At 36.6% G+C, this 23,821-nt stretch overlaps 3 protein-coding genes across 4 annotated transcripts; all 3 read left to right on the forward strand.

The window, feature by feature from the left end:
- The first annotated feature begins 2,028 nt into the window (after window positions 1-2,028).
- Window positions 2,029-4,358, forward strand: LOC117911449 (3-hydroxy-3-methylglutaryl-coenzyme A reductase-like). Its single transcript, XM_034825828.1, has 4 exons — window positions 2,029-2,981; window positions 3,090-3,271; window positions 3,361-3,707; window positions 3,823-4,358. Exons 1-4 carry the CDS (start codon window positions 2,029-2,031, stop codon window positions 4,057-4,059), a joined length of 1,719 nt encoding a protein of 572 aa, XP_034681719.1. The 3' UTR covers window positions 4,060-4,358.
- A 6,284-nt stretch (window positions 4,359-10,642) lies between these two features.
- LOC117910389 (AT-hook motif nuclear-localized protein 25-like) lies at window positions 10,643-13,294 on the forward strand. The gene has a single exon (XM_034824466.1). It carries the CDS (start codon window positions 11,803-11,805, stop codon window positions 12,670-12,672), a length of 870 nt encoding a protein of 289 aa, XP_034680357.1. The 5' UTR covers window positions 10,643-11,802; the 3' UTR covers window positions 12,673-13,294.
- Window positions 13,295-16,930: 3,636 nt separating this feature from the next.
- LOC117910880 (cellulose synthase-like protein D4) lies at window positions 16,931-22,006 on the forward strand. 2 transcript variants are annotated; one of them, XR_004650816.1, is made up of 6 exons: window positions 16,931-17,738; window positions 18,174-18,554; window positions 18,686-19,895; window positions 20,255-20,589; window positions 20,680-21,740; window positions 21,837-22,006. XR_004650816.1 is itself a non-coding variant. In XM_034825059.1 (5 exons), the coding sequence occupies exons 1-5, from the start codon at window positions 17,278-17,280 to the stop codon at window positions 21,641-21,643; spliced, it is 3,351 nt and encodes a 1,116-aa protein (XP_034680950.1). In that variant the 5' UTR covers window positions 16,931-17,277; the 3' UTR covers window positions 21,644-22,006. The 2 variants fall into 2 exon arrangements, 1 of the variants encoding a protein (XP_034680950.1); XM_034825059.1 differs by having other exon boundaries at window positions 20,680-22,006.
- Window positions 22,007-23,821: the final 1,815 nt, after the last annotated feature.

Consider the following 23,821-nt stretch of genomic DNA (forward strand, 5'->3'; position numbering starts at 1 on the left):
GGAGAAGGGAGAAATTGGAGGATAGGGATAGGGTATATACCCCCTTTCAAACTAGTGGACTATATTTCCCTTTCCTTTTCTTAAATTCCAAGTCACCAATTCCATTGGCTGCCCACATTTTCTCATGCCTCTTCTTGTTTTTTGTTTGTCCAAACTACCCTTCCTTAGCACAACAATTTCATGCCTATTTAAATTATATATATATATACCAAAAAAACAAAAGGATTATTTATAAAAGAAATTGAAAAAATAAAAATAAAAGAAAATGCAGAGAAAGATATAAAGAAAGGGAAAAAGTAAGAAAAATTTATGTATTTTTTTTTTTTTTTTGTTTGGATAGTGGGAAAGTGGAGGGAAAGAAAATTAAATGATAGAGTAATATATATATATATATATATATATTTAAAAGATTTGATGACCTTTATATTTTTCTCACCTTTATAAATAGAAGAAAAATAATTTTTTTTAACACTTTTTCCATTTTATTTACCACAAGTCAAACAAAACCTAATTATTATTTGTTTTACCTTTTTTCACAACATTGAAATAAAAAATAATAATTTTCTTCAATATTTTTCTCCTTTTTTTGTATTTTTTAATAATTAAATATAAGTACCTTTCTAAATACAAGAAGAATAAATATAAGTACCTAATATATTTCCTTTTACCTTCTTTTCATCACATTCAAATAGAAAAAAAAAATAAAGGCATGTTTTGTAGGGGTTGTCAAAAACAATTCTAAAAAATAGTTTTTTTTATAACAAATTTTAAAAATTGTTTTATGATTTTTGTAAAACAAAGGTTGTTTGGAAATTTAAAATATTTTTAACTTATTTTTAAATATGTTTTAAAAATAAATTTTAAATCTAGTGTTTTATTTTTAATTATTATACATGTTTGTATAATTATTTCTTAAAGCAATCCTCATAAAACAAGTGAAAACAACAAGAAACGACTAAAAGATATTTTCTGAAAACACTATGGTTTCTATTTTTAAGAAGAGAGAAAAAAAAAATAGTTTTTGATTGTCAAACGTGTACTCCTAATGGGTTTAAGATCATATCAACGGGTCTTCCATCTTGCAAATAAGTCATATCATTTTTAAGTAAAATTTTGGAAATGATACCCTTATTTCCATATTTTCTAACTATTTTATCACCAATTTTGATTTCACATTTCTATGAAATATATACATAAATAGTTTTTGGATTATAACTAGAACCACCCTTTTTTTTATCCATCACACATCAATAACTAAACCTTAACCACCTATTGATAATTTTAAACAAGTTTCCATACCTGAATGCCAACTATGACTCGTAATAATCCATCTTTCAGGGCATATGATGAATAGAAAATTGTTTCTAAAAAATTATTCACAAACAAACTCTTAATTTTCTTTAGCATTTTTGTTATCGATGATTTCATCAAAATTGGTAAAAAGATGATGACTAAGAAATATTGCTACACCTCAAATGAAAAAACTTTCAATGTTACGGGTCCATTATAATACTTCGAACTACTTAGATTCTTGATCATATTTATTTGTACCATGATTATGCATATTTAGATATTTGACATTTATTGAAATATAAAATTTCAATATATTTTTTAAACTATCCGAATTGAAATTAAATTTGTATGGAAATATTTTAATTTTTTTTAATATTAGCATTTCCTAACTTATTTTTTTAAAAAAAAAATATAAATTGAAAAATCATCTAAGATTATTTTAAGTTAAAGCAAATGGACTCATTCTGGATCATATGAGACCATAGTTTTAGAATGAACCTAAAAAATTAGAAAGAAAGATGAAAAGACTGAAAGGGGATGAGGAAGGAGCAGAGAGGGGAAGAGTCTGAGGATGGGGGTTTGACTAACAACTGTAACACGTGCCGGCATCGCTATATATACCAGCTCCCCTCAATTCGCTTCTTCACCCAACTCATAATCCACACACCCTTCATTTCTAGGTCTTCTCTTTTTCTTTCTGTGTGATTTTCGCCGCTGGTGAATCCATCTGCAGTCATGGACGTCCGACGGCGACCAGTTGGGTCTGTCGAGGCCAAGCCTAATAGGAAACCCCTTGTTGTTGATGTGCATGATCCCATCAAGGCTTCTGATGCGCTGCCTCTCCCGCTCTATCTCGCCAACGCGGTCTTCTTTGGGGTTTTCTTCTCCGTTGTCTATTTCCTCCTGACGCGGTGGCGGGAGAAGATCCGTACGTCGACCCCTCTCCACGTCGTCACCTTGTCGGAGATTGCTGCCATCGTCACCTTTATGGGTTCGTGTATTTATCTTCTGGGGTTCTTCGGGATCGACTTCGTTCAGGGGTTTATCGCCCGCCCTGGTCACGATAATGAGTGGGATGCGGAGGATGATATTATTGTCAAGGAGGACGCTCGCGCCGTCCCCTGCGGCGCCGCGATAGACCGCGCTCCTCCGGTTGTGGCTGTGGCTTCTCCCAAGCCTAAGGTGCCCGTTTCCCCTCCGTCGTCTGAGGAAGACGAGGAAATCATCAAGTCGGTGGTGGCCGGTGCCATTCCTTCGTACTCGCTGGAGTCCAGGCTCGGGGACTGCAGGCGCGCCGTGGCGATCCGCCGCGAGGCGTTGCAGAGGATGACCGGAACGTCGCTGGAGGGGCTGCCGCTGGAGGGTCTCGATTACGAGTCGATTTTGGGGCAGTGCTGTGAGATGCCGGTGGGGTATGTTCAAATTCCGGTGGGGATCGCGGGGCCGCTGTTGTTGGATGGAAGAGAGTACTCCATTCCAATGGCGACCACCGAAGGGTGCTTGGTGGCGAGCACCAACAGGGGTTGCAAAGCCATCTACGCCTCTGGTGGCGCCACAAGCGTGTTGTTGAGAGATGCCATGACCAGAGCTCCGGTTGTCAGGTTCGGCACCGCCAAGAGGGCTGCTGAATTGATGTTGTTCCTGGAGAATCCCCTCAACTTCGAGACCTTGGCCGTGGTCTTCAACAAGTACTGCACTCCTTTTTTCTCTTTTTCAGAAGAACTAAAACCCCAAAATCCCAAAACCCCAAGTGTTGCTTATGGTATTTAACCCTTTTGTTTGATTTTTGGTTGCAGGTCCAGCAGATTCGGGAGGCTCCAGAGCATCAAATGCGCAATTGCAGGGAAGAACCTGTACATCAGATTCTCAAGCAGCACTGGAGATGCAATGGGGATGAACATGATCTCCAAAGGCGTCCAGAATGTTTTGGATTTCCTTCAGAATGATTTCCCCGACATGGATGTCATCGGCATCTCTGGTATGTTCTTATTCACAGCAAGTTCTTCGAACTACGTGACAGTTTTTGGGAAATTCGGATTGAGTTGAATGCAATGAATCCAATTTCAGGAAATTATTGCTCGGACAAGAAGTCAACTGCAGTGAACTGGATTGAAGGACGTGGGAAATCCGTGGTCTGCGAGGCCATCATCAAGGAGGAGGTGGTGAAGAAGGTGTTGAAGACCAATGTGGCTGCTTTGGTGGAGCTTAACATGCTCAAGAACCTCACTGGTTCTGCCATGGCTGGAGCCCTTGGCGGATTCAACGCCCACGCCAGCAACATTGTCTCTGCAGTCTACATAGCCACAGGCCAAGACCCCGCCCAGAATGTGGAGAGCTCTCACTGTATCACCATGATGGAGGCTGTCAACGATGGAAAAGACCTCCACGTCTCAGTCACCATGCCCTCTATCGAGGTAATTAATCCAAACCCTCTAACCCTACCATATTGAATTTCTGAAAAAAAATGGTTCAAATCAAGAACTGTGATACTGGGACTAATTAATTTCTAACTATTGTGTTTGAATTCAGGTTGGCACAGTTGGAGGTGGCACCCAACTTGCATCTCAGTCGGCTTGTCTGAACCTGCTTGGGGTGAAGGGTGCAAACAAAGAATCACCGGGAACAAACGCAAGGCTGCTGGCCACCATTGTCGCAGGTTCGGTTCTTGCAGGGGAGCTCTCCCTCATGTCTGCAATTGCAGCTGGACAGCTTGTTAGGAGCCACATGAAATATAACAGGTCCAACAAGGATGTTTCCAAGGCTTGATTTCCCAATCTTGAGGCCACTATAAACCTCAGAATGTTGTAAAAACATAGCGGTGTAGAAACCAATCGTGAACAACAAGGCATGGAGGGGATAAGAAATATCAAAGCATGCCAAGCCAGGGAAAACAAAACTGTTTTTTGTATTCTTTCCTTGAAGCCATGTATAAGAAAACTCTGCAAATTCTGTTGTAAAGTTGGGGGAGTCCAGTGTTCTTTATATGAATCATCTTTTTCCTTTGACCATCCACTTCCGTGTAGATATGATCTCTTGAATCCAATGATTTCTCATTGTTTTTTAAATTAGCCCATACATATACATTGCTATGAATTTTTTCCCCATTGAGATGAGATGTTACTCCCATGCATAGATTAAAATGTGGCCATATATCGTTAAAATATCGTGTACCGTAGGCCTCGAAACGAGGCACGCGGGCCGTCAACACGACCAAAGCTCAAAATTGAGTTATTTTCTTGCTGCCATTGGTGGGTTTCGAATCCCTAACAAAAAGTCTAGCCAACATCACAAGCACTACTAGGGCAAGTTGGGCAAGTAGGCACTACTAGGGCCCGTTGTTAAATAACATGGACCAAACATATATATATATATATATATATATCAAAAGTTAGGATATAAACAAAATATTACAAAATTACTTTAAATAACAAATTAATTACAATTATTTTATAATTAAATGAAAATTTTCCATTTAATTGATTATTAAAAATATAAAAATGATTATGATAATTTTCTTCATAGTGTTTTTAATATTATTAATATATTAATTAAATAAATAAAAATTATATATTTATCATAATTTATTTTATATTGTATCATAATTTTAATATTAAATATACTTTAAAATTAAACATATTATAATTAAATATCACAATATTATCATCAAATAATATTTGATATAATTTAATAATCAATGTACACTTATCAAATTTATATTTTTTATTGACATCTACAATATATATATATATATCAATTTTTTTAACAAAACATCTTTAAAATATCAATTATACTTGTAAGTTCATTTCTAAGAGTTTTATTTTATATTTTTATAAGCTTTGATCAATTTTAGATCTACCATATTTTGTGTATCCTTACTCCCATATAAAGACAACATCCGGATATCACTCTCCTCTCATGGAAACACAATATCCTCCTTTAAACCTCACCCATCTCACCCATATATATATATATATATATATATATATATATATATATATATATATATATATATATATATATTATCAAGAATTATCTTTTATATATATAATATCCTTATTATATCCAACGTGTTTACGAGGTCAAATAGATAAACATTCTTTGTAGGAACAAAAAAAACTCACATGGGGTTGGGAATAGTTTTGATGCTATTTATAATGACACACCAAGATGAGATATAGTTATATCTCGTGTGGTTATTATCGTTTAAATTTAAAAATCCCTTATATGTATGAAGAACTTTTTGTCCATCTAACATAAAGATATCACAAATTCACTTGTACGCTAACATAAACTTGTTCATGTCGTCGAGTGTCGGTCATTGGAATTGAAAATGATAGTATGATAGTTGAAGTTTCAAGTGGGTTCCATAGAGAGTGAAAAACACCGTCCATGTCGCACGCGGAAGTTGAATTTGCAGCTGCATAGCGTGGAACATGGGTTGTGTGTTTAACATGCCGGTGGAAAGAGACAAGGTTCAAGGCTCATGGACGGAACATCTGACATCCAAAGGTGTCAGTCTCACACTTGCCAGCCACACAACAGGACAATGGGTTTTCTGCTCTCCTCTCTCTCTCTCTCTCTTTGTTGCCATTTGGGTAAGGGGATCTCTGGATCAGCATAATAGGTTCAAATTTCAGAATACAAACCCAAGACCATTAGTATTTTTTATCTTTGGGTGTTTCCTTTCTCAAGTTCCCCTCCATACACTTCATTCAATGGATGGTGATGAAGTCCTGTCAAATGGGCCTCATTTTTCACACCCCAAAAACCATCTTAAAAGTTATTCTCAAAACATTTTATTTTAATAAAATATATATATATATATATATATATTTTTTGATAAAAAATAAAAATAAAAATAAAAATTGAAAATATATTTTCAGCCATGTAAAAAGCCAGCTGCCAAACACATGAATCATGGAAAGTTGGATACCGATAAGAACAATGAATGAGCATTTTCATGGTGTCCCATTGATGGATGGAGACTTCAAATTTGGTTGGCTCCCTAGCTGGCCCATTGAATCAAGCACTAGTTTTTTCTCTGCCCTCCACCCAAAATCAGAACCAGACCCTGGAAAACAAACAGACCACTATAGGCTTTGATAGCAACAATCAACTCTATTCACTCTCTCTTCAGTCTTCCTCAAATATTCCAATGAATAAAAGCATTGATTTTGTGCAAGCTACACAGCCTCCACTGGAAAGGTCATGCACAGGTGTTGTAGTGATGGTGATGGGCCATACATGGCCCTGTGGCTTCAGCTCAGACTTCAATCAACTTGGGCCCAAGGCCCAGGGAATATAGGAAGAGTTCTGGACTGGGTTGGGCTGAGAAGTTGAAGCCAAAACTACCATTTCAAAGGATAATATCAATGCTAGTGTTTTAGGTTTTGTTAGACAATTTTATTCTAATTATACAGTGGTTTCGACACATTTTAGATCCTTGGGCTTTACCGGTCTTGTTTAAGTTCAAGCTATTAAGCATGATAGCTTTTAAGCGCAAGAATGCAATCACTCAAATGATGACTTTTATAATAAGTCACACGGTGTGATGTTAGTTTAATCTTATTAAACATCAATTGTTTTTTAGATGTCGAATGTATATAACTTCAATTGCACCATAAGATGATCCCTAATCAATCATAAGAGTTCCATCTCTTATTGAATAAATAGTGTTGATTTTAGCTACCAGGGTAGCCCAATTGGTCATGACAAATATTAAAAAATGTGGTTCAATAAGTGACACATGGTTCTAGGTTCGAATCCTACCACTAATGATATATTGAATTTACCTGATATTGATTGTTATAAGACGGTCAACACTATAAAATTTGCGTCCTTATGAAAAATCTTAAAGGCTTGACCATGAAATGATTCTCGATGGTTTTTTTTACACATCGCTAAAATTTCCCCCATAAAAAAATATATATTTTTTTGTTCTTACTCCTTTTTATGTCTTTCAATTTCTTAATTAATCTTGTCATTTCAACTTTTTATGCGAGTATCATAAAGTAATTGATTCTTTGGATCAAGATTATAAAAGAAGGCCTAAAATAGAGATCATGCACACTCAGTTTATATGCCATGGATCAAAGTATAAACATTGCGTTAGTTGCAAAATATTCAGTCCTTCATGGAATCCAATGTTAATTAAATAACATTTTTGCCTCCATCTTACTAAATTAATCAAGAATTAGTTAAGCTTTGTCGATCTTCCAAAAGTCATCGTCATATTATGTAATTCGGTATAGTTGTCTATGTCTAGGGAGAAAAGAAATCGTATTAATTAATAAACTTTCCTAGTACTAAAACTTTCTTAATCTTTTTTTACCTAAATTCTAATACACCATTTCTCTATTATTCTTTACGCTTTTACAACTTTGAGACTTTTGATGACTCATTAATTTCTTTCATTCCCTTTATAAAATTTTATATAAAGCTATATATTTATAGGATTTTATATATGGAGTAAACAATAACTTTCTCAATCCTACTTAAACTTGAAAATAGTAATTTATTCAAACTTAAATTCTATAAAATAATAACTTTTTTTAAAAAAAGTAAATAATTTGAGTCAAAATTACCGATAATCTTCACCTTGATTCAAATGCTCTTTCGATAGTATGTCATTACTGTACAATTAATGAAAACAAATATATTTTAAGTTTATATTTTACTTGAATTTGAAAAACTATTTTTTTTACTTTTTCATAACTTTATTCTTTTTATAATTAGTAGGTATTTGGTAAACTAAATTAATAACTTAAAATGACTTAATAACTTAATTTAAGTTATTAATTAAATTAAGTATGTTCGGTAAAATAACTTATGACTTATAAAAAAAAAAAAAAACAAAAATTATTAACTTATTATTAGGTTTATATTTTCATTTTACATTTCTATCCCTATTTGCCCTAATCACCGTTATCATCTCTTTTACTATTCTACCACTTTCATTGTTACTCAATCTCCTTTATTTTAATTATAATTTATGAGGATAAATATGTCAATTTGATGATTTAAAATAAATTTTAAGTTAATTTTATCAAATAATTTTAATACTTAAAAATAAAAATTAAATAATAATTTTTAAATCAACAACTTAAATATAATTTAATTTATAATCAACGTAAGTAATTAAGTAATAACTATTAAATTTTACCAAACAACCCCTTATTCTCATCCTTATATCAATGACTACCCGAAGTTTTGATCATGTTGCCTTTATACTTTTTATCTCATACCAACATGTATCCACCCAACTAGATCACCAACATGCCATCATCAACTGAGTCGACCTGTGAACATCATATATATCTAAAGGCATAATTTCAACCAGAGGCAGTGGCTCAAGCAGAAATACCAACCTCATTTCTAGTCAAGGGCAAGTGGGCTGATGTTTGGTGTCAAGTCACTTGGGTATACCATAAACTTACAAGCCCAGACGTGTAGTAGGTGGTGGATAAGAAGAAAAATTGGATTCCTTACATTGTGTGCGCATATGGAAAGATTATATTATAATGGACAAATATTGGAGGAAGCCGACAATTAAGGTAATCAGATGGGCAAGAGGGCTGCTACATTTTGTGTAGAAAATATAACACCAAGTCATATCAGATTAATTGCCTTTTGAATTGATTAAGGACCCAATTAACACACCATCATGTGGGTCTTCCCCACTTTTAATTAATTAGTTCCCTAGCTACTTGTTAAGTGCTGCTCTTTATGGTCTCCCACCTTGGCATCAAATTGTTGCATAACTTGGAAAGTTTTTCTTTATAGTTGAAGCATATGAGGAGGAAGAATATTCAAGCTAGTTATGACTATTGAATCTTGCTCTATAATTCATTTATGAGGATGATATTGGGTTCTTCTTAGTTGTCTCATATGGAGAAGGAAGGAAGGAAGGAAGGAAGAAGGTGGCATTTGAGCTTAAATTTGAATAGAGGTTGATTCTAAGGCATTATGCAAAAATTTTGACTTTATATTAAAATATATGTATAACAACAAAATTTGAATTAGAAAACAAAGGGTATTTAAATATTTTTAATTTATTTATTAGAACTATAGATTAAAGTACAGACAAAATCATAACGTTATCTTCGATTTAACGGTGAACATTCATCTTTTGTATTCGTGAAGATAAGAAGAGATAAACTTTTTTTTTTTTTTCCATATATAAACACTATTTCAAATTATTGTGATAGAATAATTTTGCAATTTTAATTTAATTATAATTTTTGTCTGAAAATGCAAAGAAAGAAAGAAGGAAAGAAAGGGTGAGTTGGATTAGCACGCCTTAAGCCCTTTATTGATAATGGTTGTGAATAAAGCATGGATGACATATACCTCCATTAACTAGTAAACTACAAATTAAATCCTTTATAATAATATTATTTACCAAATCATGCCCACCTTTTTGGTGGCTCGAGAAAGGTGCTTCTCTGCCTACTTTATATTCCATGATTTCTTTAATTAATCAAAGCCCATCTATCCCCCTCCCCATGTGACTCTCTTCTTCATCTTCCTCTAAACCCCATTTGAGGATTTAAGCTTCCTAACTAGGGTTAATCTTTGGCATGGAATATCAAATTTTTTTTTTGTCCCATTGTCCAATACCCTTGTCGAATCTCTTTAGACACTTGTAAAATCAAATTATGATCAAAGTACAAAATCCCATAAATTATTTGACTCTTTTTATAATATCAAAAATTCATATCTTGATACAGTGTCAAAAAATATTATCTATTTATTTATGACTATACGATTAAAAGGATCTTATTGATTTATATTTATATTTTATTTTTTATACCTAAATCGCGTTTCATTGTACTTTCGTTCAATCACAGACTTGATTAATAACGTATATTGTAAGTTAGGTGGCATATATATTAGCATGTTTTTTTTTTAATAATTTAGGTTGTATATTAAATTCAATGATTGATATTTCAAACTGTAGTATGACCTCTTTGAATTCATAAGTTTTTTTCTTAAAAAATTCTTAATTTGTCTCTCCTATTATTAATCTTCTAAGATTAAATTTAAGCAATCAGATACAAGATAAAATTTAAAATTAAGATTCCTCACATGCACAATTGGAATCATGACTAATAACATATCATCAATTTCTATTATATTTATATATGTATATTATTTTCTAGGGAAAGTCAAACATATATAGAGATAAAATGATAATTTAAGTCATATAAATCATCCATCAAACTTGTTGAAAACGTGGTAATGGAGAAAAATTAACAAATGAGAAAAAGGGGTAATACAAAGTAAAAAGTAGAAAAAGCCTCAAAGCCCGTAGGAGAGGAGGGAGAGGGCTGTGGACATGGAGAGAATGGGATGAGATGAGACTGGGGGTGAGGCAAGTTCCAATGTGCCGACACATCTCACGTGTCTGACACTGGGACGTATAGCCCATGCTGCTTTGACTCCTTGGTGCCACCATTGAATTTGCAGACAAGATCTATGTCTTTCACGTGCTCTTGATTAACCTTTTCACCAGTTCTCACCTCACTGTTTTACCTCGAACTTGATTGATTATCTTCTTTGAGTTCATCTATTTGCTTCAATCCAACTCTACCTATAAACTACAATTATAAATTGTGGCTCTTTCCCATGTCTCAAAAGCTTGAAATTTTGATGGGTTTCTTTTTTTTCCTCCATGAGAGAACCTTAGTTGCCTAGTCTGAAAGCTATCCTCTTTCCACAGAATTATTCTGAACCTTCTGTAGGAAGAATTTAGTAGTTTTCAGTACTGGCATGGACCACAAACACTGTGATGGATACCTTTGTGCTTCTTCCCTTTCCCTCTCTCTCTCTTTCTCTCTTCATCCTTTCTTCAAGTCTACTCCATTCAAATCTTGATTTTCAGAACCTCAAAAAAATGGAAGCTGGTGAGTATGTCTAATGATGTTTCATTTTCAGGGATTCAATTTTATATCACCCAGCTTCTTTTAATGGGTCTCCCTTCCATATGTAACCCTGCCCCTTTTTTCTAGCTTCTTTCTTGTAAAGAAAATGTTCTAGAGATAGGGCATTGGTGACATTTATTTTAAGCTTTTTTACAGATTAATATCTCTTAATGATTGAAAAATCACTTGGGGGTAGGAATTTGTATGTTTTTAGTTCACGATCCACTGATGGTTTTGATGGAAAAAATGGTTGCAAGTTGCAACTAGAGAAGGTGAAAAGGTCTAGGTAGCTAGCCAGCTAGCACGCTGAAGAAAAGGGGGAAAATATAATTAAAATGAGAAGATGGGGCCACTCCTTCCTTTCTGGCTTTAGGGTTTGGGTTTGAAGATCAATAACCTATAAGCAGTGTTGAGAGAGATGCTTTCCTACCAGTGTACACATTGATAGGAAAGAGGCTGAGGAGACTAGAAACAGTTGTTGAGCTTAAGTTGTTGAGCTTTTCCATTCTACCATCTCTCTCTCTCTCTCTCTCTCTCTCTTAATCCCTTTGCCACATTAGAGTGTAGGGAGAGAGTAGATGTGGGAATGGCTGGCATGGAACAAGGCGCAGGTTCTCGCTACATCCACCAGCTCTTCAGACCTGAATTGCAATTAGAAAGAACACCACAGCAGCCACACCAACCACCCCAACTCAACGATTCCGGAGACTCGCCGGAAAACGAAGATAGAACTGACCCTGATGGAAGTCCAGGTGCAGCGACCACTTCCTCTCGCCGCCCTCGAGGGCGTCCACCAGGCTCCAAAAACAAGGCCAAGCCACCAATTATCATCACTCGCGACAGCCCAAATGCGCTGAGATCACATGTGCTGGAAATCTCAGCGGGCGCGGACATAGTGGAATCGGTGTCAAACTATGCAAGGAGGCGTGGCCGTGGAGTTTGCATCCTCAGCGGGGGCGGAGCTGTGACTGACGTCACCTTGCGCCAGCCAGCTGCCCCATCCGGGAGTGTCGTGACGCTGCACGGGCGGTTTGAGATACTGTCTCTCACGGGAACAGCACTGCCGCCACCTGCGCCACCGGGGGCTGGGGGCTTGACAATATATTTAGGAGGAGGGCAGGGTCAGGTGGTGGGAGGAAGGGTGGTGGGGCCACTGGTGGCTTCTGGTCCGGTGCTATTGATGGCGGCATCGTTTGCAAATGCAGTGTATGACCGATTACCGCTGGAGGAGGAGGAGGAATCGCCAGTGCAGGTGCAGCCAACAGCCTCACAGTCCTCTGGGGTGACAGGCGGTGGGGGGCAATTGGGTGACGGGGGAAACGGCAGCACCACCACTGCTGGCGGAGGTGCGGGTGCAGGTGTTCCTTTTTACAATTTGGGACCGAATATGGGGAATTATCCTTTTCCTGGTGATGTATTTGGCTGGAATGGGGGTGCAACAAGGCCTCCATTTTAGTAGTACTAGTAGTATTTCCTAATTCCCTTGATCAGTTAGAATTCTGATTATCAGTGTCCAAGTAGTAGGATGTTAATTTGTTGTTCTGATTCATGGGGAATGCTTGTTTTCATCTGGGTATCCCAACTTTCAAGTAATTGGGCAAGAAGAAGAAGAAGAAGAAGAAGAATAAGGAGAGAAGGAATGGAACACTTTCTCAACCAAAAAAAAGAAAGCATGAACAAGGTGGTAGTGGACAAAGCTTGTGATTTCATGCAAGATAATTAAGCTAAGCAAATCCATTTCAGAAGCTGAGGAGCAAAGGGGTTTGAGGGTATTTCCAAAATCAGTAAGTTCAAATTCATGTACAAATCATATCTGCATTGCTATTTTTTCTGTTGATCCACTTTCCTTCACAATGGGATTTTAGGCCTTCTTCTTTTACCTGGTTTACTATTGAATATCTGTAGATTGTCCAATGGAACATTAATTCTGATGCACATTTCTCTTTCTACTCCATCTCCCACCTCTTCAATGTATTTTACTTCCTCATCATGCCTTCTCCCAACATAGTGAAGACAAAAGAACATGATTGCAGGATTATGATATGAATACATGGATGTTTATAGATAAATTACCTAAATGAAAATTTCTAAGTGACTCATAACAGGAAACCCTAATTATTAGCTTTCTCTTAATGAATACCCCCAACTTCTGATGCATATGTTAGACTCAATAAATGTCTATTACTGTTTCTGTTTTTTTTTTTATTGTTCTTCATCAAGGAAAAGTTAGTGTATAACCCTAGGAAAAGCACAGAGGTGATCAGTTCTTATGAGAAGTGGAGAAAGTGGGAATTAAGTTGCCTTGCCTCGCTCTATTCTCTCAGTCTGCAGACTATAGGTTGCAGAGGTGGAAAAGAAAGTTCTCTTGTCAGTTGCAAAGCAAGATTTGTACAACTCTTCCACTTGCTGATAGGCAAAAAAGTAAAAAAACTTCTTGCCACCTATGACTTGTTTGGGCGGCAGAAAAGAAAAATGCCCATTTCCCAGAAGACACATGCAGCCGGTCCTTGGAACTTTGAACCTTTGAAACTTGAGAGATCACTTGTCTTCTACTCCTCTCTTTGAACTCTGAGTTTTCTTTTTCTTTTTTATTTATTTTTTTTATTTCATTTTTTTATATCCCACACTTTATCCATTTCATTAATGAAAGAGTACTACTGATCCTTGATCAACAGGTTAATTTTGTACAAATGAGACTAAGTGGGGTTTGTACAAATTTTATATATGGTTTATTATCGGATTATTTGGCTTAATGTTTACATGCATGCTTGATTAGGAAAGAAAACTTCTAAAGTGATTTGGTGCTTTAGATACTACTGGAAGCAACCAAAGATCTATCAGAATAATCCTTTCCAAAAGCAACAAACAAAACTTAATTAAAAGTACTGTTAAGAATTTAATTGATGTACTAGTATATAGAGAAATCAATGATCACTTTTAATCTTTTCATTTAATAATCTACTAGTGATTCTCCTAAGCTCTAATATTATCAATGTGTATAATCCTATAGTCATTGACTTCTACTTAACCTAATCTAATATTCAAGAACTTTTCACAATAATCTCTGACTTTCAGCTTTCTTATTTCTTGAAGGCATTTCAGGCAAAACTTTTTAAGTGATTGCATGAGAACAACCCTAAATAATCGAATTGAAGAAAACGTTAAATATTAAAACTTCAACCTATCCTTGTTTCTGTATTGAAATTTTGTCTTTGTTTTTGTTCCCTATTATGGCCTGGGAGGGTGTAGGTATTTTGCTTTGCTGTTTTAAAGACCTTAATGGCTAAATGTGGTAGCTGAATTTCATTTGTTAATTTTGAAGGTGAATTGTTAAGTTTTCTCATTGAAAGTCTGGTGCCGAGTTGAATTTTGAAGTGCAGTGTATTATCAACCATGTTTGTATATATGAGGTGAGATTATAACAAGCTCCCATCATACAACAGTGAGAATAGTGCAGTATCAGTGATGTTTGAGAGTAGTGGAAGTTCTATATGGAGCCAATATCTGCCTTATATACTAGCTGGCTACTATACATTCTACAGGAGTCAGGAGTCTGACACCCTAAGATTTATCATAAATGTTTCTGAACACATTGAATATCATATACCGTATGATCACCATTATTATGTTATGTAGCAAGCTTGCATTTGGTTAGTTTAATTTGTCTATTCACATGTGGATTCAAGGTATGTTTAATGGATTGTGTGGCCTCGAAGCGTTGTGTTGAGAGCCAAGCTTGATCAAGTTAGGGTTCTATAGCCTGGGATTGGCCTCGCATAGCCCAACCCTGTTTTGGCCGCTGCTGACATATAAACCATTTGCAAAAGCACTTTGGCCTCACTCCTATAACTACTTCTCCTATATTACAGCAAACATCTACAGGTTGCATTTTACATTATGTTCTTTGTAATTCAATCAGTAACTCAGGTAGAAGATAAGTTCATTGGGTAATGGAGTGCGCATGAGATCAATTGTTGAAGTATCTATAGCCTGTAAGTAACAGGCCAATTAACCTATGCATAAAGATGAACAAGCCTCTAGGTTCTATATTTACATATATATATATAGAGCAGACCAGTCATCAGTTGTTTCATTCAAGAAGTTAAGGCTTCAGGCTTATACAATATAATATATAGAGCATTCATATATCAATGGAAGCTTTATTGAGGCCTTTCTGGTTTTGAACTATCAGCAGCTTCTTTTTCCTGTCATGAGGATGACATTCTTTTTTTTGCCATCCTCTTTACTGGCCAGTGGGGCACTGGTTTGATTCACAGCATGTGATAAAATATCTAACTTCTATATAACCCATATCTGTCTGAACTATATATAACCCTGGAAGCAACACATTGGATGCTGAAGGCCAGACTGAGTGTCATCATCATCTATACTAGGTGCATCACAGCAGGCCTTTTTTGTACAGACTCACATGTGGAATTAAGATGCTTCCTGATGTGACGGATATGGCCACATGAAATTTGCCCTCAATCTATGTAAAAGGTCATTCCACAATGGAGAGATTTATATGTATATAGTCATCCCTTTGTTAGAAGAGGACGAGAAAGCCTACAAAAAGGCTGTTGACTTGGTTGAGTTGGGTTGGGTATTAGGGATTGGGAGAAGTGTTGGCAGCAGTTCAAAGATACTACAGGCTGAGCATTTAGACTTTCTGCAGGAATATGTTCTTATGAAATCTATGCTAACCTGCCTGCATCTCTTCAGTCTGCTTGTCCTCTCCATGATTCACGTGCTTTCTCAAATTCTTAATTATTAGCTAGGATTTTAGGTTGAGGTTAAGCTGGTTATTAATTAATTAAGGTTCAATCTAAATCCAACCCAAATTTACAAGTCCATTTGAGTTTTTTCAAGCCAAATAATTTTTCTTTTTACTACCCAATTGCACTCATTCAACTCACACTTAGCACTCCTGGCTATGATTAGAGATCCAGCAGTTCAAATTTTACTCAATGATAAGTGGAATCAACCCATTTGGAGTGACCAAGAGCATCAAAAAATGGACCACTGCAACATTCCCCCTCTATAAAATAGAGTCTCTATGATCATGGCATAACAACTTTTGAGAAAATGTGACAAAAGCATAGGTAAGGTAACACTAGCATTTAGTAATTTAAAACTTGCTTTCACAAGGCCATTAATTAATTACATATATCCACCCTAGTACCATTAATCATATGACATTAAGACACAGCCACATAAAGGCTTAGCTGAAGATTTAGCCCAAGTCCATTAAAGATCGATGATGGATTTATAATTAGTTTTCTATATTTGCATGGTTAGTAACTTCATATGTATCTTAATTTTCTGAAGGAAAGCATTTGCGTGGGTGATAAGCTATAGACAGAACCATAAGTTCGTTGAAAAAGCATTTTGGATTTGAGGAAAATTGATCATGAGATGAGCACTTTTCCTCATACCCCAGAAAACAATATGGACGTAGAAGACAGTTTTCAAACACTTGTGGCCCCTCCACAAATGCTGTCCTTGAAACCAGTAAATACATGGCTAAAAAGGGCCATGTGTTGACCTGGTCTCTCACCACGAATTCATTTTCAATTCTTCTAACCTTCTAAAGCCTTTCCACATAATCTCTTTCGGTCTCTCTTCAGTCAAATTTTCTACATACCCCACATTAGGCGGGACAAACTCCATCAATGATCACCAATTTCTCACCCTTTTGGCTACCCATTCCTTTCCCTTCCCTTCCCTTCCCTTCTCCTTTCTAACATACAACGCATGCCATTGTTGATCAAGATTAGTGGGTTCTAAACCCAAGTCATTATTCTTCCAAGTGATTCATCCAAATTGGATTCTGGCGATGTTTCTCAGTGAATTAGCTTCAAAATAGGGTGGTTTTCCAGCCTAGGGTCTCCATCAAATAAGAAGCCTTGACTGCCACTTCAAGAATCGGTCTTCATATGCAGGAAATGTAATCATCTAAAGCTTACTAAAGCTTAAAGCCTGGAGGTGTATGTGTTCATGTCAATCTTGTTAAGGAGACAAAAGAAAAGGCCATTGAAAAGATTTAGAAATTGAATAGACAATGGACTCTCTGTCAAGCACTGCATCAAAAAAGGCCATACGTAGCCCAGGAGGGTCTTCTGGTTCCCAGAACAATCGTAATTCCAATGGGCAAACTGTGAAATTTGCGAGAAGAACTTCAAGTGGGAGATATGTGAGTCTGTCCAGAGATGATCTTGATATGTCTGGCGAAATACCAGGAGACTACATGAACTACACGGTTCACATTCCTCCAACACCAGACAATCAACCGATGGACACCTCTGTGGCTGTCAAGGCAGAAGAGCAATATGTCTCGAATTCCCTTTTCACAGGGGGGTTCAATAGTGTGACTCGTGCCCATCTCATGGACAAGGTGATTGAATCTGAAGTGACTCATCCTCAAATGGCTGGAGCCAAGGGCTCTGCATGTTCCATGCCTGCTTGTGATGGCAAGGTCATGAAGGATGAGAGAGGAGTTGATGTCACCCCTTGTGCATGCAGGTATTTTCCCTCAAAATGGATTTTCCACGGGCTTAATTAACTTGATTATATTTTTGTAGCAACTCGTTCTCAATTATATAAATATTGTCCATTTTAGACCTATAGGCCCTTCTGACTTCAAAGCTGACACAATATCCTTTGCTCTCATAGCTAACACCCTTTGTATGAAAGAAAACATATTGTTAGTATTACAAATGGTCTCACAGCTAGGTTACCAACCCTTATTCAACCCACAAAGACTATATGTTTATTTTTTGTTGGGTACAAGGAGGATATTGTATCTGCTTTAAAGTTGTGTATGCCTATCAGGTCAAGAACGGATAATATCTATATAGGAAGCAGCAAGTCAATAGTTTCTTCAAGATTATGGAAAAAAGAGTTGATGTTGGCTGGCTATTGGAAAGAGTAGTTACTATTTTTCTTGCCTGTATATAGGTTCAAAATCTGCAGAGATTGCTATATGGACGCCCTGAAGGATACTGGTTTATGTCCAGGGTGCAAGGAGCCATATAAGATGGGAGACTATGATGATGATGTGCCAGACTTTTCAAGTGGAGCACTACCATTGCCAGCTCCGGATGACCCAAAAGGAAATATGTCAGTGATGAAGAGGAACCAAACCGGAGAGTTTGATCACAACAGGTGGTTGTTTGAGACAAAGGGAACATATGGCTATGGCAATGCATTCTGGTCGCAAGATGGTGGGGACGAGAGGGATGAAGAGTTCCAGGGAGGTGTTATAGAAACTATGGACAAGCCATGGAAGCCTCTCAGCAGGAAAATGCCCGTCCCTGCAGCCATCCTCAGCCCTTACAGGTAACCATTAATTAAATTCAAGGACATCCTTTAGTTCTTTTTCCTTCTCAATGTATTCTACATATGTTAAAGCTTACTGGACACTTAACTGTAATGATTCCAAGAAGAAAAATTCGTGTATAATGGCTCAGGTTGCTGATTGCTGTTCGATTTGTGGTGCTGGGTTTCTTCTTGACATGGAGACTGAGGCATAAAAACGAGGACGCCATCTGGTTATGGTTTATGTCCGTGATATGTGAATTGTGGTTTGGCTTCTCATGGATCCTGGATCAGGTCCCTAAGCTATGTCCCGTCAACCGTTCCACTGACCTCCAGGCCCTCTGGGACAAATTCGACATGCCCTCCCCGACCAACCCCACTGGCCGCTCTGACCTCCCAGGCGTGGACATGTTTGTGTCCACCGCTGATCCTGAGAAAGAGCCTCCTCTCGTCACTGCCAACACTATTCTTTCCATCCTAGCAGTTGATTATCCTGTGGAGAAGATCGCTTGTTACATATCCGACGATGGGGGTGCCCTCCTCACATTCGAGGCCATGGCGGAGGCTTGCAGCTTTGCTGATTTGTGGGTTCCCTTTTGCCGGAAACATGATATTGAGCCAAGGAATCCTGAGAGCTACTTCAGCATAAAGGGAGACCCCACCAAGAACAAGAGCAGGTCTGATTTTGTGAAGGATAGGAGAAAGATCAAGAGGGAGTACGACGAGTTCAAGGTGAGGATCAATGGCCTGCCGGACTCGATCAGGAGAAGATCAGATGCCTTCAATGCGAGAGAGGAGATGAAGATGTTGAAGCACATGAGGGAGAGCGGAGGGGACCCTATGGAGCCGATTAAGGTCCAGAAGGCTACCTGGATGGCTGATGGTACCCATTGGCCTGGAGCTTGGGCGGTCCCTAGCAGAGACCACGCCAAAGGTGACCATGCAGGGATACTACAGGTGATGCTGAAGCCACCCAGCAGTGATGTGCTAATGGGAGGAGCCGACGACAAGATCATCGACTTCACCGACGTAGATATACGCTTACCCATGTTTGTGTACATGTCGCGTGAGAAGCGACAAGGCTACGATCATAACAAGAAAGCAGGCGCCATGAACGCCCTGGTGCGATGCTCTGCAATTTTGTCCAATGGCCCATTTATTCTTAACCTGGACTGTGATCACTACATCTACAACTGCAAAGCCGTGCGTGAAGGTATGTGCTTTATGATGGATAGAGGCGGTGAAAGCATCTGCTACATTCAGTTTCCTCAGAGGTTCGAAGGCATTGATCCCTCCGACCGCTATGCCAATAACAACACTGTGTTTTTCGATGGCAACATGCGTGCCCTGGATGGTGTGCAGGTATATATATATATCTATATGTATATTTATAATGTAATGATTGTAACCACATAGATACTGTTAGCTTTGGGTTCAATGATCCCCCGCAGCTTTAAATCGAGTCTATAAGTCAAGAGGCTTCAAAACAAGGATATGGTTAACAGGCTTTAAATTGAGTCTATAGGTGCTTTAAATCGAGCCTACAAGTTAATAGGAGTTAAAAACGTTTTTTCCTCAATCTGATGTTGAATATCACAATCGCTCCATGTTATGATTTACTTTTAACAGTGTAGATTTGCTCTAATTCAAAAGGCTCTCATGGATATAAAACTTAGGATTAAGAGGAATCCATTATTTGCTAACCATTATTTGCTGAATAGGGACCTGTTTATGTGGGGACCGGCTGCATGTTCAGGCGGTTTGCGCTTTATGGGTTTGATCCACCGGATCCTGACAAGGCTCAAAAGGTGGGCTCTGAGATGCAAAACTTGGGGCCAAGTGATTTCGACTCTGATCTGGACGTGAACCTCCTGCCCAAGCGCTTTGGAAATTCTACACTCCTGGCTGAGTCTATACCTATTGCTGAGTTCCAAGCCCGCCCCCTTGCTGATCATCCTGCCATCAAGTATGGACGCCGCCCCGGTGCTCTCAGGCAGCCGCGTGAGCCACTTGATGCCTCCGCTGTGGCTGAGGCCGTCTCTGTCATCTCTTGTTGGTAGGCTTTTCCACGTGTTTCTGTTTCATTCATACCATTATCTGATGATGATTTTAGTAATGTCTAGTGAAACTGCAATTTTCATGGCAGGTATGAGGACAAAACAGAGTGGGGTGACCGGGTGGGTTGGATCTACGGCTCAGTCACAGAAGACGTGGTGACAGGCTACCGCATGCACAACCGTGGCTGGCACTCTGTCTACTGCATCACCAAGCGTGACGCCTTTCGCGGTTCAGCTCCGATCAACCTCACAGACCGGCTCCACCAGGTGCTCCGATGGGCCACAGGCTCCGTGGAGATTTTTTTCTCTAGAAACAATGCCTTTCTGGCCAGCCGCAGGCTCAAGTTTCTCCAGCGTCTGGCTTACCTTAATGTCGGTATCTACCCATTCACGTCCATGTTCCTAGTGGTTTACTGCTTCCTCCCCGCTCTCTCCCTTCTCTCCGGCCACTTCATTGTCCAAACCCTAAATATAGCGTTTCTTTTATACCTGCTGACAATATCCATTTGTCTGATTCTCCTAGCCATCTTGGAGGTGAAATGGTCAGGAGTGGGGTTGGAGGATTGGTGGAGGAATGAGCAGTTTTGGCTCATCTCTGGAACCAGCGCCCACTTGGCTGCTGTGGTGCAAGGCCTTCTAAAAGTGATTGCAGGGATTGAAATCTCTTTCACACTGACTTCCAAGTCTTCAGGAGATGAGAATGAAGACATGTACGCAGAGCTGTATCTTGTAAAGTGGACTTCATTGATGATTCCACCGATTGTGATTGGGATGATGAATATACTGGCGATTGCAGTCGCATTTTCTAGGACAATATACAGTGCCATCCCTCAGTGGAGTAAGTTCATAGGTGGGGCTTTCTTCAGCTTCTGGGTGTTGGCTCATTTGTATCCTTTCGCCAAGGGGTTGATGGGGAGGCGAGGGAAGACTCCCACAATTGTGTTTGTCTGGTCTGGTCTCATCGCCATTACACTCTCCTTGCTCTGGATTTCCATCAACCCACCAAAAGGAGCCACTGCAGCAACTCTCAATGGAGGCTTTCAATTCCCATGAGGGTGGAGCAGTTAATGAATTACATTTCAGCATATCATTTTTAACACAAAACTGATGCACTCAACCACACAACTTTATGGACAAACCCAGGGAACTTGTAAGTAATTAATGGGTCAGTGAAGCTGATTGTGTCTATCCCTTTTCTTTTCTTTTTTTTTTTATGGCATTATATATATGTTTCACATTCTTGCAGATGGGTGTTGAAGAAAAATGAGGTATGAGGTTTATGAAGAAGGGTTTGTGATGAGTGAACTTGAGAGTAGAGGGGATATTCAGTTGATAAAAAGGGAAGAGATGCATGTAATTCCATGTACCTAAAAGCATTGTTGTTGTGTATGTACTATGTAAGCAATGACTCATATTTCCAAAATGATTTGATGTGTGTATTTACCATCCTTTATAACCTAATGTTCATCTCATCACGGGGAAAAGCCCTGGACTATGAACATGACATACCCGATAAAATTAAAAGTTTGTTTAGTCGTGTGATTTAAAAACAGTTTTCTATTTTTTTAAATAAAAAGTTATTTTTATTATTTGAAAATCAATTCTTAAAAACACATGCAGTAAAATAAAGAATAATTTTTAAAGAATAAGTATGAGTTGTTTTACTATTTTTTTTTTTAAAAAAGGAAAAACATGGATTTGACTATGTTTTTTTAAATTTGTTTTTAAAAACTATTTTAATTTTTTTTTTTTAAAAAGTAGTTTTTAAAAACAAATTTTAGAAAACATAACCAAACGGGTTAAGCATTATGTCCCTTCCATTATCACCCAAACAAAAGAGAAATAAAAGGAGAAATGTCAAAGATTTTAATTTCTGAAAAAGAAAATGTTATAGTATTGACCAAGTATCATATTGACATCAAAACCTAATCCTTGAGGTATATGGTTAAATTTGGAGGGTTAAAATAAAAAATGGACCAAGGTATAAAAAATTAAAATCCATGCATAAAGAAATAGGAACTAAACACCATTTTCAAGGTTAAAAGTAGTGAGATTTTTTCAATAGTTGACCAACATACATTTAAAAAAAAAAAAATCATTTTTAAAAACCTTATGACTATGTCTGGTCGGATATAATATAAGATAAAATAAAAGAAGGGATATTATATCATATTTCATGTTTGATTGGTGATAAGATATTATAAATTATTATATCATATATTCAACCAAACATGAGATAAGAGAAGTTGTGAGATATATTATTCACCATTTTTTTTATCCATGTCATAAAAGATATGTTAATCCCATGATAAGATATGAGATATACATATAATATAGTATAGTATATAGTATGTATCAAAAATTTATTTTTTATCAATTTTTTTATTTTTTAATATACTTATTTTACAAAATAATTTTTTTTATTATAAATTAATTTATGATTAAAAAAACTAAACAAAAATATTTATAAAAATAATATTAATATATGATATATGATATATTAAATTATTTGTAAAGTTTAAACAATTTAATCATGAATATTATTGAACATAACAAAAATTTTATTTTTTAAATAAAAAATATTTAAATATGATATAATTTTTATTTTAAACATTGAAAATAATATATATTTCATATTATTTTTTATTCATTTCATAAATTAAATATAAATATAATATAATATAACATATTTAATTAGATATACTATATTAAAATATCATATTCTATATATATATATATATCCTACCTCATTTTGTCAATTAAATGTAGCCTATAAGTTTATGTTTATGTTTGATTAGAAATAGAATTTGATATTTTGTATATCATATCTAGTAAACGTGATATCGAGATATTGTATGCAATAAGATATGTCATATTATGTTAATATGCTTATATTTAGTTTGTAAGATAAGAAAAAAAAATGAAATACATATTATTTTTTAATGTTTGATATTTGGTCAAAATAAATTTTTTTTATTATATTTAAATATTTATTATTAAAAAAATACTGAATTTCTTTTTCATTTAACTATTTATTATTATTAAGAATATATTTATTATTTAAATATTTAAGTATTAACTGTATACTATGCTATGCGCCTTGGAAGGATCCGAGTGATCAATGAAACAAATTTTTTTCAGATAAATAAATAAAAGAGAAGAAAAATTGCTTATAACGTGACCGCCCTTCATTGAATATTTACCTTAAGAGCCCCGTATAAGTGAGGGACA

This window comes from Vitis riparia, chromosome 3, assembly GCF_004353265.1.
Source record: "Vitis riparia cultivar Riparia Gloire de Montpellier isolate 1030 chromosome 3, EGFV_Vit.rip_1.0, whole genome shotgun sequence".
Lineage (NCBI taxonomy): Eukaryota > Viridiplantae > Streptophyta > Magnoliopsida > Vitales > Vitaceae > Vitis > Vitis riparia.

Coding starts and splice junctions, on each gene's coding strand:
- LOC117911449 (XM_034825828.1), top strand. CDS start 2,029: ATGGACGTCCGACGGCGACCAGTTGGGTCTGTCGAGGCCAAGCCTAAT. Junction 3,272..3,360: donor GGATGTCATCGGCATCTCTG/GTATGTTCTTAT, acceptor ATCCAATTTCAG/GAAATTATTGCTCGGACAAG. Junction 3,708..3,822: donor TCACCATGCCCTCTATCGAG/GTAATTAATCCA, acceptor GTTTGAATTCAG/GTTGGCACAGTTGGAGGTGG.
- LOC117910389 (XM_034824466.1), top strand. CDS start 11,803: ATGGCTGGCATGGAACAAGGCGCAGGTTCTCGCTACATCCACCAGCTC.
- LOC117910880 (XM_034825059.1), top strand. CDS start 17,278: ATGGACTCTCTGTCAAGCACTGCATCAAAAAAGGCCATACGTAGCCCA. Junction 18,555..18,685: donor GCCATCCTCAGCCCTTACAG/GTAACCATTAAT, acceptor ATAATGGCTCAG/GTTGCTGATTGCTGTTCGAT. Junction 19,896..20,254: donor GTGCCCTGGATGGTGTGCAG/GTATATATATAT, acceptor TTTGCTGAATAG/GGACCTGTTTATGTGGGGAC.